Here is a 15,317-nt window from a genome sequence, read left to right as displayed (position 1 = left end):
ATATAAGAGGATGAATTTGTTTATTTGATTGTTGCGTTTTCTTAGGCTATGTACAAGAATTGGGAAACTATGGCACACCCTCAAACAATATAAAATTACAGAGACCCAATGATTCAGGAAGGAGAAAATAATTCAGCAAAGACTTCAGCTTCTGAAGCTGCACTCTGTTTTACAATTTTGTTTTAGTGATGTTAGTACACTGTGTGGGTCTGAATTTTGACTGAATTTAACTGCTGTGTCCTCTAGTCTATGAGAAAACGCCTCCATTTTTCAAACAATCGGGAATAATGCCTTTGTGAAAAATGCCTCTGACCTGTTTCTGCTTCCTAATGACCTCACTTAGGGTTTTGGTTTTGTGGGTTTGCGTCCCTCTGTGAGGCAGCGTCAGCCTGCCAGGGCCCTGGCACAGCCCAGGAGGACTCAAGGCAGAGGTGCAAGGGACATGGGGAAGGGCTTTGTCAACCACGAGTGCTGGAGAAGCATGAGGAGATTATTGTCATTATTAGTCAGTGCCTTGAGAAGCTGAGGGTACAGACCAGGGTTAGCAAACTTTTCTTATGAAGGGCCAGATAGTAAATATTTTCCATTTTGCAGGCCATGTGGTCTCTGTCACAACTGCTCAGCTCTGCCATTGTAACAGGAAAGCCCCATAGACATTAAGTAAATAAATAAATGTGGTTGTGCTCCTACATAACTTTATTTCTCGATACTGAAATTTGAATATCATAAAATGTTCATGTATCACAAAATATGTCTACTGATTTTTGCCAACCATTAAAAAAAATGTAGAAACCATTCATAGCTCACATAGCTGCACAAAAACAGGCAGTGGGCCAGATTTGGCCCATGGGCCATAGTTTGCTGATCTCTGCTGTGGACCATGGAAGAGTCGTCAACCAAGATGACCAGTGGCCAGTAGAGCCCACTGAGACTATCTGAACAGCATCAGAACAAACGCTCAAAAGATACTGAACTTGTATTGGTGGCACTGGAAAGCCACACTAGCTCTCAGCAATTTAATGTCTTTCTGTGAAAATAACTGTGCTCCTCATGTGCGTTGTTTCTTCGACCTGAGTTTATTTTCCACTGAGAGTACTGGGTTCTTCAACTATGGGTGAAGGTCAGGTTAATATGAGTCAGCCCCTATGGGCTCAGGGGAGGGGATACGTGAGGCCAGGTGGAGAATCTCAGGTGTCTGAAATTCACATTCAATCATTCATCATCCCTTAATATAACTCTTTAGGTGAAGATGTCAAGCTTTGTCCTACAAGGATAAACAGCATTAGGAGAAGATCCTCTTTGGATTGGAATTTCCAGACAGAAGGGAAGGATTAGAGAGGCAACCATCGAAATTTGGGTAGCCCCACCAGCTTTTCTCAGCTCTGCACAAGCAGAGGATGTCAGGACCAGAAGTCTGTATTTCTGCAGATGTGGGGACTAGTTGTCCCAAAGTGAAGGTGAGTGAGAAGTAAAAGGAGAACTCCAAAGCCATGGAACCATAGCCGTTAATCTCCTTGTTGGGAGTTAACTTTTCCACCAGACTATTACTTGGTACAGGTTCTCTCCTTTAGCTGTCTTGAGGTGTTGAGTGTGTTGTGCTTCAGAACTGAGGTTATAGGCACTTTTCTGTTTCAGACTCACCTCCTCCAAGAAGCTTTCCTTGATTTTCTCCCTTGAACTGGAAAATACAAATCTCTCCCTCCTTTGAATTTCTGCAGCACTTTATCCGTCTCTTCTCAAGGCTCTTGATATGTATCTTCATATTATATTTATCTTCAGACCCATTTGCTGAAGGAAGCAAGGTTTCTGAATCTTCCCTGCACAGCTATCACGGTGCCTTACTCAGTGTAGATACTAAATATTGAGTAAAAGTAAAAATCCATTAAGTTGACAAATTGATTCATCTATAGCAGTGCTGTCCGATAGAACTTTCTGCTCTGATGAAAGTGTTTTTCATCTGCACTGTCTACAACAGTAGCCACTAGCCACATGTGGCTACTGAGCTCCAGAAATACGGCTGGTGTAAGTGAGGAACTGAACTTTTAATTTTATTTAATCTTATTTAATTTAAATTTAAATTGCCACACGTGACTAATGGCTACCTTATCGGGTAGCTCCAGTCTATAGGACAATAAGTAATTTCTTTTTGTGAGTGGATTATTTAGGCAGTGATCACACCATGTGAATTTAAAATATAGTGCAAAGCATTTGTTGGGGATGTTGGGTAGGAAATGCAGCAGGATGATTGGATATTCCACTTGCCAAGCAACATAAAGATGCCCACCCCTGCCGCATTGACACCCTGGGAAGTGGGATCTCGTGAAGAGAGACAATGAACCATGAACCATGAATGAAATTAAAAGATTAACTTTATGTTATATTAACAGGAGATAAGTCCTATGAAAAGGAAAAACAGAAGAGCGACGTAAGGGAGCTGCGAGTGACTGGGGAAGGGGCCAGGCTGAGTATGAAGCAGAGAGTTCCAGACAGGCTTTATTAAGATGAAACCTGAGCTCTGACTACAGGGAGGTGATGGGAAGTTTGGGCAAAGAAAGTGAAAAAGGTACTAAACCCTGCAGAGCCAAACGGCAAGTCTGTATCATGAGCTGAACTGCCTGGCACGCTGTCACACAAAAAAAGAGCCTGGTGGGGCAATGAGGAAGGAGAACAGTTTTTTGTTGTTGTTGGTTTATATTAACCAAGCTTCCATAGCAGTTTCCAGAGCCATCGCTTGAAGTTAGGAATTCAAACTAAGTGGCAGACAGGCTCACCCTGCTTTTTACTGCAATAAGTTTCTGGAAACCACACTGGAAAACACGACAGTGAAAATACAGCCTTATTCTCTCACTTCCTTATCCAGCCTGTGTTTCCCCACTTTCTCCCTCGAGGTCAATGCCAAGTGCTAGGAAAGCAGAGTGCCAACTGGATCTGCTTGGGGGCTGTGGGAACTGCAGAGGCTTAAACTGAAAGGGTGATTGCTGGGAAGGGCCGTGGAAGACCCCAGGTGCCTACTGGAGGTGAGCAGCGGGGGGCGGGGGGACCACAACAAAGAGTAGCTCCCGCTCGCCACAACTAAGGAGAGCACGCGCGCAGCAGCCAAGACCCAAAGCAGCCAAAAATAAATAAAATTTAAACAAAAACATGTATACAAAACAATCATACACATTTCGTTGGACCGCATCCCAAAAAAAGTACACATTAGGCAGTATTGAGATGGAGAGGGAAAGAAACAAAAGTAGGCAAATAGTAATAAAAGCAGAATTAAAAATCTTTGAAAGAAGCTGGAAGATTTTTCAGGCTGGTGGAGCGACTCCGAACCCCTGACCGGCAGGGCTCTCAGGGCTGTTAGGTGTGTGCTGGAATATTGCGTAATTTGTGTCATAGTGTGTTGTTTATTTAACATAATATATTTAGTTAGCTTATGTAGCCTTTCTATCACCTAAAGGGATCTCAAGTGGTCCGAGACCAGTTCCAGTAGCTCCAGTCACACTGTTTTCAAAGCTAGGCTTCCCGTCAACACACCTGTCTCCTTCATGCCTTGGTTTTGCGCACTCTCTCTCTCTGGCCAGAGGGCATCCTATTTAATCCTATTCAAGGTCTCTGAGAGCAGGAAAGGTTCTGATTAGTCACATGAGCCAATATCCAGTGTGGTGCACTCCTCCACTCCTATCAGAGAGGGTTCTCAAGTCAGGCATCTGGTCCAACCTATGGATGGCCTTCAGGCAAAAATTGCTGGCTCACAGATTATGGGAGAGAAGTTTTAATATTATAAAACAAAGCATGACACACACCCCCTTCTTTTTTTCTTGCTTGAGGATGCTTCTCTCAGAAGGAAGGAGTATTGTGAGTCTTCCTGGCACTTCACACTGTCATTGTGGCATGTGGCCGAGGCAAAGCAGGGGCACTGCTGGTGAAACTCCAGGGATCACAGGAATTGAAAAACAGACGGACTAGCCTGTATACCCAAACATGGGCAGGTTGGTAAGTGACAAGCTCTCTAGTCCAAAGACAGCAGGCTTTGGAGTCAGTTCATCTCCAGGGAACATCCAGACACTGACACTTTTCAACGTAGAATTTTGGCCTGTGACATTACTGCCTCCCTCACAGGACTGTTGTGTGATGATGCATTCACGTGCTTAGCAGGGTGATGAAACATAGTATTAGTTTAAAACATATCTGAGTTTCATTTCTTCCCCTCATACTTGGCCCCTGTTGAAAAGTGTTACTTTAGACCACATAGCCTGTGTGTGAGTGAATAAAGGAGCTATAAACAAAGCTGTCGTTTACCCATAGCTTGCCCCTACCTGTTTAAACTAGATTATTTCCCTCCAATCTTTCCCATTAAAAATAATTGCTTCCAAATATATTTGAATAGATTAATTTCTTTTCTTTATCCTCCCTTCTCCGAGAATTATAACTAATAGATCAAAACTTGAGGGCAGAGAGTATGTGAGTCACTAAACCAAAATAAGGGCAAGTTAACGGCCAAAACTTCTGCAGCACTTGTGCAGGAAAACTGACTGATTTTGAGGTTATAGAAACAATCTCTATGAGTTTGCAACACTTAAGCCTGTTTTATGTCCAAAGCTGCATTCATTCCCCCCCCTGCATTCTAGTCTTATATTCTACCAGATTGATTGGGTGGAATTCAACTCCGCTTGACATTTTTGCAAACACCTGACCCCAATTACAATTTTGTTAAAAAATATTTTTCCTACGAAAATATTTATTTCACTCATCCTGAACCTTTATGACCATTTCCAAGATCCTAAGTTAGTACATCTGGAAAACAAGTGAGTATTCTCTTAAACCAATTCCTAACTATATCTTTCGGCTTCCAAAATGATGCTCTCAAGCCAAAGGATCAATGACACTGTGTGCAACTATGCTTTACAATTACTTTTCCTGATTTCACAATAATGGGAGCTAAACTCTGGAAGAAGTAAGGGGTAGCCCCAAATTACTGCACGGCCCTGCCATCTGTGAGGGTGGGGCAGTGAAAGCTTGGGAGTGCCAGCAGGGGCTCTGGGAAGTCAAGTCTTTTACCAGGTTAAAAATGTCAGCAGAAAAATATTTCCACATAGTATATTAAAGAATACTCTCATTCATTCTATCTTATTGGACATTAATGGCACTTATTAATTAAGGCACACGTCCCTTACAAAATGAATGAATAAATGTTTACCAACCAAATTAAAAACAAAAGCTTTCCTGTCAAAAGAAAAAAAACGAATGAATGAAATACTCAAGGAAAAGGACTGGTGTGCTGCTGAGGGGGAAAAATATGTCCTGCATTTTTTAGATAAAGCAGAAATATAAGGTCAGAATCTTAAAATCTCAATCTATTCAATCTCTCAAAATTAGAAATTAATTGCCACTTTGCCAGGTGTTTGCCATTGAAATTTAACTTCTGAGTTAAATTCAAAAATGTTACCACTTATATGTGGAATCTAAAAAATAAAACAAGTGAATGTATATAACAAAACAGAAACAGACTCGCAGATATAGAGAACAAACTAGTGGTTACCAGTGGGAAGAAGGAAGGGGGGAAAGGCAAAACGGCGGTAGGGGATTAAGAGGTACAAACTACTATGTATAAAATAAATAAGCTACAAGGATATATTGTACAACACAGGGAATATAGCTATTATTTTGTAATAACTTTAAATGGAGCATAATCTATAAAAATATTGAATCTATGTACTACGCTGTAGACCTAAAACTAATATAATATTGTAAGTCAACTGTATTTCAATTTAAAAAAATAAGGAGAAATCAAGAATTTGGTAGGAGACTGGATGTTGAAAGCCTATTTAAAAGAAAAAAGCAAGCTGCCTAAAATGTAGAATGGCCAAAGAAAATATTTACAATGCAACATTTTAAGTCAAGCACTTATAAATAGTAGTTGAAATAAATAAATACATTAGACTGTATTTGCTATAACATAAAGTAAAACTTCCTAACAAGATTGTGAAAGTATTTTTATTATTTTGGTAATGGTGTCCTATTACAGGTAATTACAGGTGTTGAATTTTTTTAATTTGGTATATCAAACAGTAAAAACCACATATTAATGCTGCGTCCCCCAAATCTATTTTGGTTACAACTATGTATTACAGTTGCTATGTACAGATGGAAAGCATACATGATAAAATACAAAAACAAGAAAAGGTTAAATAAGAAGTTATCCTTGAATTATAAACATCTACTAAAGTATACCTTTGTATTACACAGTTGTGTCATAGCTAAAAAACATACAAATTAATACATAATGCTGTGCAACTATTTGATCTAATATAGATGTGATATGAAAATATTAAGGCCATAATAGCATTTCACAGGTAAAGGCTAAGTTCTGAGACATGAAAGCTTTTAGATAATCCACAAAACAAACCTGAGACATCTTCCTCTTGTTTTGGAAAAAAAGCAGATTCCTTACAAAGTCAAAGCCTTAATATATAAATGAAGCATTTAATAAACAATATACTTTAACTATTGTAATAACCTGGATTAGATGTTCTGAGTAAAATGGTGACCAGCAAATACATTCTTTCTCTGGCAGAAATAATATTAGATTTTCTGATCAAGCTAGTAACCTGATTACGGTAGCCCCCAAATTTGGTTATTTTTATTTGTTTGTTTTTGGTTTTGCTTTCCTTCCTTTAACTGGGTTACAAACATATTAAATAAACCAGGAAATCTCCCACCTTACTTTCTTCTACCTCAGCCCACTGCCGAAAGTGCCAGATGAACCGAGCCTACGGACATAAAAAACGGCTACAGCACATTTGGACCCGGTTGACTTAAGCAGGCATTCAGATTGGTACATGATTACTTTTGCTGCCACACCATGTCTCAGAGTAAGCAGGCTAGGGCAGCCCCAAATTACTGTCTCAGCCCTGCAGGGGGTGGGGTGCAGGGAAGGGTGGGTAACAATGTTTTGGAATAGCCAGTACCCCCCAGATCGAAATGTATTGGGTAAGCCTGATTTCCACAGTTGACTTTAGTGCCTTTAAAAATACTGGCACAGTGTTTTCATATTCAAGAGGTACAGCTGTGAGATTTTATTAATTAAAATTATATAAAATTTTTATTAATAAAAATTCCAAATTATAAAATAGAGTTGCTATGTTGTAGATTTTTAAAAATCTATTTGGGATTCAACACTGGCACGTGGAACATCTTTCTTCTAAATATTCATCCTTCAAACTAATTAATTTTGAAGGAGTAGGAGAATGTCTAACCAACTTTCTTCCTTTTCTTTTTCTTTTCCACTCCTTTCTCTTACCAGACCCCACAACCATCATACACTCCTCCCTTTACAATTTTGATAAAAAGTTTCCTAAAAGCTTAATGAAATGTAACAAGCAGTAAGCTTTTAGGACACTGCACAACTTCTTTTGGACGTTTGCGAGCAAAAAACTTAAAACTCCAAACTTCACTTTGTACATTGTCAATCTTCCATCACTTTTTAAAAAAGGTTTTCAGGTTATTTACATAAACTGAACATATCTATTTTGTTCAAGCTTTATGTTTTCACAGTTACCAAAGTGACTGCTCGCTGGGTTGGCCATCTTAAATAGCACAGCTGATCTGACTGGCTCCACTGAAATGCAATGCAATCCTCCAAACAACCTCCCAAGACTGATTCTGACTTTCCAAAACACAAACACCAATGCTATTTTTTGAAAATCATTTAAAATAGAAACTAGGTCCATTATAATGGGAATTTTCCCCCTTGTTATTTAATAAAGAACATCCAGATCATTCATTGCATTTTTTCATTATTCCCCAGGCAGACACAGCTTCGATCTCTCTGCCTTTCACAGGCTAATGGTCAGATTTCCAGTAACTTCCTAGAACTCAATAATCAGAATGGCTTTAAAATAAAATTAAAATTTAAGCACGTCAAGAGTTTGGAATTAAAACATATTAACTAGATCAATTTGAAAAAAAGATTTTGTATTGTGAATATAATTTTAATAAGCATGTTGTAAAGTGATAAGGAACACATCTTGCAGATCTAATTTTGAGATTTTTCATTCAAATTTTGGATGAGAGGAGAGACTTCGCTTCAACTTGGTTTCCATGATGTCAAAAACAGTTGATTTAATCAAGTTCATACCATGTATTTGAAAATTGGTTAAATTAGTTGTACTTTTCTATTTGCTATGACATTATAAAAGACACTTTTCAACACTTTCTTGACCAAAATAATTAATACTAACTGCTTAATAATAAAATAACTACTACATATTGCTTCTGAATAATTATGTAATATATGTACCCATATTGAACACTACTTGGTGACTTTTTAACCTATGAGATTTACTGAAGTCAGTACATTACAATCACACAACTTAAAGCTTAGCTAAGCTGGTAAATTTTTTTTTCTCATGATTGAAATTCTGTACTTTGGCAACCAAGAGCAGTATGACTTCAGCTTGGAATTTTTTACAATTTAACAATTTACACTTTAAAGTTCATGAAATCACTGAAACCCACTAAATCAACTGCTATTAATTTCTTTCCAAGCAAATAACTTTATGGCTCATCCAGAAAAGTAACAGGAAGCACATCAGTTGGCAAAAAGATAAATCCATCCATAGATATTAGAGCCTAACTAAGCTACTTTACTGAAAAGGTGAGAAGGGAATTTCTGGTCTTTACTTTTTCCCTTATCACCCCAAATCACATGTCTTACACTGAAATTATTTGCCTTTGCATATTCAACAATATTTCCTGAAACTTTGCTTAATATGGTTTTCGATGGAGCAGACTTCAGCACACAGAACATCAATCTTGGATCCCAACCGATGAGGCATGGTTACTAAAATGCCTCTTTATTAGGTAGTTCTGTATATATGCACATGTGTATTTTAACTCCAAAGAATGCTCCTTCAAGAAATTATTATTACCAACATTCAATATATGTATAAAAATTCTTTGGATCCTTTAATTCTTTGACTCAAAATATCTCCTGGAGCTCCTACACAGCCCCACTGCTCATGAGGTGCCATTCTGAGGACATGTGTACAAAGCACATCATCTGCGGGTCAGTTGGTTTACACTCACTTTAGAGGCTAATTGAGAAAGTGGCACAGAGGGGCTAGGGAAAAAAAAACCCTTAATTTTACTCTCCATCCCCCAAGACTTGTGTACTTATAAAATGTCTGCTTGCCTCTGGCTTCTCACTGGCAGTCTTCCTCAGCTTGTAACTTTTGGACAGCACTATCAAGGAGCTCCATGGACTCTCTGAGAGTGACATTGATTTTAAATGACTTGGGTTTAATGGTCAGGCCGTAATTAAAATCCATTTTCGAAGGCTCGTCTGGATTAGCCCTGAAATTGCACTCATGAGCCAGGATGGAGATGAAGAGAAATAGCTGCATCTTGGAAAGCTCTTCCCCGATGCACCGCCGTTTGCCCATTGAAAAAATCATCACACTGCTGGCCAGGTCCTTATTGATGAAGCCATCCTTGTCCAAGAATCGGGCTGGATCAAAGTCTTCTGGGTTAGACCATTTCACTGGGTCATGATTCACAGACCACTGGTTAACAAAAACTACCGTGTCCTTGGGGATGTGGTAGCCCAAGACAGAAGCGTTGGCCATGGTGGCGTGAGGAATGGTGACGGGCACAAAGCTGGAGAAGCGCATGGCTTCATAAAGAAAGGCCATGACGTAGGGCAGGTGCGGTTGGTCGTCCAGGCAGGGCAGCCGGTCCCTACCCACCACTTGATCCAGTTCTGCCTGTACCCGAGCCTGCACTTCCGGATACCTGTTTGGTTTTTAATGCAGAGAGAGAAAATAAGTCAGGAACACTAATTCTTCTTTCATCTAGAAAGCCCATTACAATTTATTTTAATACCACTGTTCTTTAAACTGGCTATCTGAATCAGAAACTGAATTAAGATTTCCAGCAAAAAAAAAAAAAAAAGCTAAAATGGTTTCCTAATTTATCACTGCATTACAAGATGGAGTTTGTTATATTTCCTGTAATAAGTCTCCCATGGCTCACGCTCTCCTTCCCATCATAAGTCAAAAAAAGGCCTAAGTTTTCTCAGCCTGAAAAAGCACAACAATGGATAAGGTCGACTTCTCCATTGGGCACAGCAGGGACAGTGCCTAGGACCCACAGCACTTTTGAGGGACTCATGAAAATTCATTTCTTTTAAAATCAGAAGAAAATAAACTTTTAGGTCAATGAGAATGTTTCAATATATAATTTTAATATATTAATATTTATACCAATGTAGTCATAAAATTTAATTTAAAAATTTTTTATTAAGATGTCTACAAAGGCAAAAGCACGGGGGTCCACAAAAATTAAAATGTAACCCTCAAAGTGAGTTCTTCTTTTCTCCTCATCTCCCTAGACAATTCCAGCAGACACACTGTTCTCATTTTATACAAAGGTATCCCGAGAGATAAAGCTGCATATCTTCTAAATTTAAAAGCAAATCCCCAATGTTCACGAGATTACGGTACAGACTGTAATACTTATTCACTGTTGCCAATAAAACTAGTACAATCCTTTTGGAAAACAAAGCAAGATCTATAAGGGTAACTCCTCCCCACCCTTTTAAAACCCAGTGATCTAGAAATGTATTTTCAGGAGATAACTTAGCAGGTACAAAAACATAACCACAATAGGTGAAATTTTAAAAATGCAATCAACATTAAAACACAAGAAATGATTGTATATAACAATCCGTTACTATGGCAAAATGTTATGTAGCCATAAAAAATTACTAAAATCAAGTTTAAAAGACAGGGAAATGTCCACTACAGTAAGTGGAAATGTCAGAAGTCAAAAAATTTGTAAATAATTCTTGCGAATCTGAAAAAAAAATTAAGCACACATGTGGTGAAATTATGGGTGATTTAAAAAATTGCTTCTTTAGCTTCATACTTGAGGGGTCTGCAAACTTTTTCATAAAGGGCCAGATAGTATATATTTTAGGATTTGTGGATCAAACCCTCTGCCTCTGAACTATCCAACTCTGCCTTGTGCTGTAGTGTGAAAGCAGCCATAGACCATACATGAATGAATGGGCATAGCTGTATTTCCATAAGACTTACATACAAAAACAGGTAATGTAATTTGTCAACCCCTGTCGTATTTTTTCACTAAAAAGAAGAAAAAAGGACTCATTAGCTAGACCGAATTGAAAGTGATCCCAAAATTGTTTTACTTCTTTTTGCTGCCCAATTGGAGTACCTGGAGAACGATTTACAATTCGGTTTCTAGTGAAAAAAAAGAAAAGAAAAAAAGAAAGGCTGTTTCAAAAGATAACATGCTTATCTGGGGATGCAAAGGACTTATTGATCCCATTCTGGAACTGTCTTCTTCCTGACCTGTTATTATTGACTTCTCTTTATTCGATTTCTGCCCCTCCCCCATATGTGTTTCCATGATATTAATACTGAAAAGTGATTTTAAATATACCAAAAATAAAGAAAGAAAGAAAAAGAACGATTTGTGAAAAGCAGTTGTACAGTACATAGGAAATACAGGATTCTAATGCAGTGGATCCTAACAACAAAAGTTGTTTTTACCTTCCAGTTTCTAGGGGGCCAGCAAATTCAGCTTCTCCTAGCGCTTACCTGTGCGCCAAGAAATTGCACAACCAGGATTTCTGGTCTCTCAAGGCAATCAAGAGTTGCCTTGAATGAGACATTTGCCCCTGGGGTAAGGTTGCCAGATAAAATACAGGCTGCCCAGTTAGACGTGAATTTCAGATAAACAACGGCTAATCTTTTAATATAACTATGTCCTATGTAAAATTTATTTTTTATTTGCTCAGTCTGGGGATACCGGGGACTCGTTTAATTCGTGCGTGTACAAATTTAGCAGAGGTCCGCGACTGGGGTCCAACTAACCGAGCCGAGCCCAAGGATCCTAGAGAGCTGCAGGTGTCTCCCGGATACCCAGTTTCCCTTTCTAGATGCCGCTCTGCGTTCGGTAAAGTTACTGCTTCTCCCATTCTTTACACTGACACTTCTAGCGCGGCGGGTTTAGAAACCCAGCACAATCCGCTGGTTTCTGGCCGCTTTCCTAAAGTTTCGGATTAGCCGTCCGTGAGGCCCGACCGCCAATCGCTACCTTAGCCGGGGTACAAAGCCCTGACGAGCTGTTGGCTTTTGGCTCCAGGGCCGGGCGGCTTCCGATCCGCGCTGAAGACTGGCCGAGCCGATTAGGTTGCTGTGTTTATTTAACTTTTTTTTTTTTTTTAACTGCGCTGCCCTTTCCTTCGGAACCGTTCCAAATTTGCGTCTCCTGTGTCAGTGCGGGAGATCGGGGATGATCATTGGCCACTTAAAAGCAAATCTTGCTTTTCCAAGGGGTTTCACACAAATTTGTCCCCACTCGGAGCGGGTAGCGACAAGATCAGAGATGCGGAGCTCTCCGGGCGCCGCTGGGTGGGGCGTGCGTGCGCGCCCATCTCGGCCAGCACCGTGCCTTCCAGAGTCGCGCTTTCCGGACGCGGTCTCAGATTTGGGAGGTTGGGACCTTGAGCGAAACCCCAAACCCTCCCTGCGCGCTAGTCGCGACCTCAGCATACTCTAATTCCACTCTGCCTTTTACAGAGGAGGGGAGGAAGGCCATCCCAAGCCTCCTGGAGGCTTTACCTGGTGAAGAGGACGAGCAGCCACTGCAGCCCGGTGGAGAGAGTATCCTGGCTGGCGCCGAAGATGTCTGTGACGGTGGCCGGCACGTACTCTTCGTCCAGCCGCGCGCCGCCGTCGCCAGAGCCCGCGGCAGCTTCCTTTCCCACCGAGAGCATGAAGGCGTCCATCATGTCGCGGGGGGCGGCCCCGGGCCGAAAGCTTTCACGGTGCTTCAGGAACTTGTCTAGGACGAAACTGCTGAAGTTGCGATTGAGCGTCTCGAATTCACGGAAGGCAGTGCGCACGGGGTTGGGGAAACGCTGCAGCCAGGGCAGCACGTCCACCAGACTGCCCGCGCCCACCGTGCGCCCGAACTTCTCGTTGTGGCTGAGCAGCTCTCGGAACTCCGCGTCGTCGTGGCTGTAGCGGCAGCCGAAGCACACGGCGCTCATGACGTTGGCCACGGCCACCACGGTCAGCGGCCGCGGGTCGAGAAAGGCGCCGCCCGCGCTGCCGCGCACCAGCAGCTCCACCAACTCCCGCGCCTCGCCCAGCACGTGGTCCTCGAGCACCCGGCGGCCGCGCGGCTGACGCGTGGAGAAGGCTCGCATCGTGCTGTGCGTCGCGCGCCGCTGCGCCTTCCAGCTCTCCGAATACTGGCCGAAAGCCAGGCTGCGGCCACCAGACACCACGCGGAAAGAGGCGAAGGGCGGCCGGTCGGCGAAAGCGGCGCCCTGCTGCACCAGGGCCTGGCGGATGGCGCGCTCGCCGTTCAGCACCACCACCCGGCAGCTGCCCAGGCGGATCTGGAAGACGTCGCCGTAGCGCCGCGCCAGGCGTGCGAACGAGACGTGAGGTGCCGGGCCCATTGACGCCGCATTTCCGATCAGCGGCCAAGCGAAGGGACCCGGGGGCGCGGACCCCGGCTGCCGCCGCCGCTGCCTCAACAGCCACTGGCCCACGTGCACCGCGGCCAGCACCGAGAGCAGCAACAGGAGCATGGTCTGCTGGGCCGACAGAGGGATAGGCGGCAGATGATCGTCCGGGCTGAGGCTGGTGGCCATGCTGAGGAGAGAAGGGCGAAGGCGTGACACTCAGGTAGGCAGAGAAAGGAACGGGCGCCCTACGCCCCTACTCCCGGCCTCGGGCTACCGTGCACTGTTGGGTAGGGAGGGGGTCGTGCGTAGGTCAGGTCAGGGCTAGCTCACTGGAGAAGCCGCTGAAGACGCCTCTTGCCATCCCAAACCCATTCCCCAAAAGCGAAGGCAAGGGTCGTGTTTCAACCTCTCTGTGACCCAGACTCCCCCCGACCCCGCCCCAGCCGCGTAACGGTTCATGCAATTCAAGGGCAACACGACGGGCATCAAGGCTGTGGCGCTCAGTTCCCTCTAAGTGCCTACCACCCCGGCCCCTGCGCCCCCCGTCACCCCTGATCTGCGAGAACCCATCACAAGAGGCCGCAGGAAGGCGGCTCCGCCGACAGACTGACCTGCAAGGCGGCGCGGTTTCCAGCAGCGCCGGCTCCGAGGACGGATTGGGGCCTTTGTGGGATTCAAGACCGCAACCTAAGTGTCTCCAGGAAGTCGGAGGCCCGCCCTGGACACCTGTTGCCAGGTCTGGGAACTTTAGCGCCCACTCCGGAGTCTCTAGGCGTCGTCAGAGCCAGAGGCGCTTGGATTGGGATGGGGCGGAGAAAGGTGTCTTCTTTGCAGAGCCCCGCTGCACCTGGGCCTCGGCAAAGTCAGGGTTTTCTCATTGCATGGGGATTGAGACTGCGGGTCGATGAATAGAGTCAATTCCCAGCCCCCACGCCCCCCGCACGGCTCTGACAGCTGGCGTCGCACAGGCGTGGCCCGTTTGAACAGTCACTCGGGAGAGTCAAAACGCGCCATCCCGCTTCTCTCTTTTTTAAGGTCTGTGTTGGGGAGGAGGCAGCGGGACCTGACGGGGGCGGGGCTTGCGGCGGGCGGGGCGCGCCGGGACAGTCCAAGCCTCTCGGACTCCAACTTGGGTCGCCGCGCGCGCGGGTGGTCACGCGAGGCGGCCCCGGAGCGCCCCGACGGCCTTGGCGCAGTAGCTGGCGGCTTTCCTGGAAGCAGCGGTGTGAACTTTTCGTTTGCCCAAAAACTACTCTTCCTCGCAGTCACCCCAGATCGAGGCCGCACAGTTTCCCCGGGACACAACCTGAGCACCTCCCTGCGATCTCGGTGGGAGCGCCTCCACGCCCCGAGCGTACTTCCCTCTCGGTGGCTTGAGCGTCCTTCCCCGAGAGAAAACCGCTCGAGATCCTTGGGCGCCAGAACCGGGAAAGGAAACCTGTCAGTTTGGAAAAGAAAGCTCGGTTGTGGTAGCGGTTTGCCTTACTGCATCCTGAATTGTTTTATTTTTATTTTAACGTTCTCGCAAGCAAATCGGCCTGTCATGTCAGGCCCTTTGGCGAGCAAAGTTCTCATTCCACCTTGCGCGGCGAGATCGAGAATTCCTGAAGGACGCCGCTCCCCCGCCCCGGGGCCCAGAGTGCCCTTGGCACACAAAGGCCAGCCAGCCCTGGCGCACCGCAGCTGGCCCCGAGGTTTCCCGCGTAGAAACTCCTCCACGTGGCGCCGCCCACTGGAGAGCGCGGGGCAACACTGGCCGCGTCGGAGGCCCTGGTGCCCGGCCCGGGAGCCAAGCTGGGAAGAACACTGGAGAGAGGAGGGGAGG

At 44.2% G+C, this 15,317-nt stretch overlaps 1 protein-coding gene across 1 annotated transcript; it reads right to left on the bottom strand.

Annotated features, from left to right (window-relative positions):
• Nucleotides 1-5,982: 5,982 nt before the first annotated feature.
• CYP1B1 (cytochrome P450 family 1 subfamily B member 1) lies at nucleotides 5,983-14,505 on the bottom strand. The gene is made up of 3 exons (XM_081253529.1): nucleotides 14,104-14,505; nucleotides 12,636-13,679; nucleotides 5,983-9,780 (listed from the first exon to the last, which is right to left on the bottom strand). The coding sequence occupies exons 2-3, from the start codon at nucleotides 13,676-13,678 to the stop codon at nucleotides 9,192-9,194; spliced, it is 1,632 nt and encodes a 543-aa protein (XP_081109655.1). The 5' UTR covers nucleotide 13,679; nucleotides 14,104-14,505; the 3' UTR covers nucleotides 5,983-9,191.
• Between the last annotated feature and the right edge of the window lie 812 nt (nucleotides 14,506-15,317).

This window comes from Mesoplodon bidens (genome assembly GCF_964165515.1).
Source record: "Mesoplodon bidens genome assembly, chromosome: 14".
NCBI lineage: Eukaryota > Metazoa > Chordata > Mammalia > Artiodactyla > Ziphiidae > Mesoplodon > Mesoplodon bidens.
This window is presented reverse-complemented; position numbering and strand designations above follow the sequence as displayed.

Coding starts and splice junctions, on each gene's coding strand:
- CYP1B1 (XM_081253529.1), bottom strand. CDS start 13,678: ATGGCCACCAGCCTCAGCCCGGACGATCATCTGCCGCCTATCCCTCTG. Junction 9,781..12,635: donor CTGCTCGTCCTCTTCACCAG/GTAAAGCCTCCA, acceptor AAAACCAAACAG/GTATCCGGAAGTGCAGGCTC.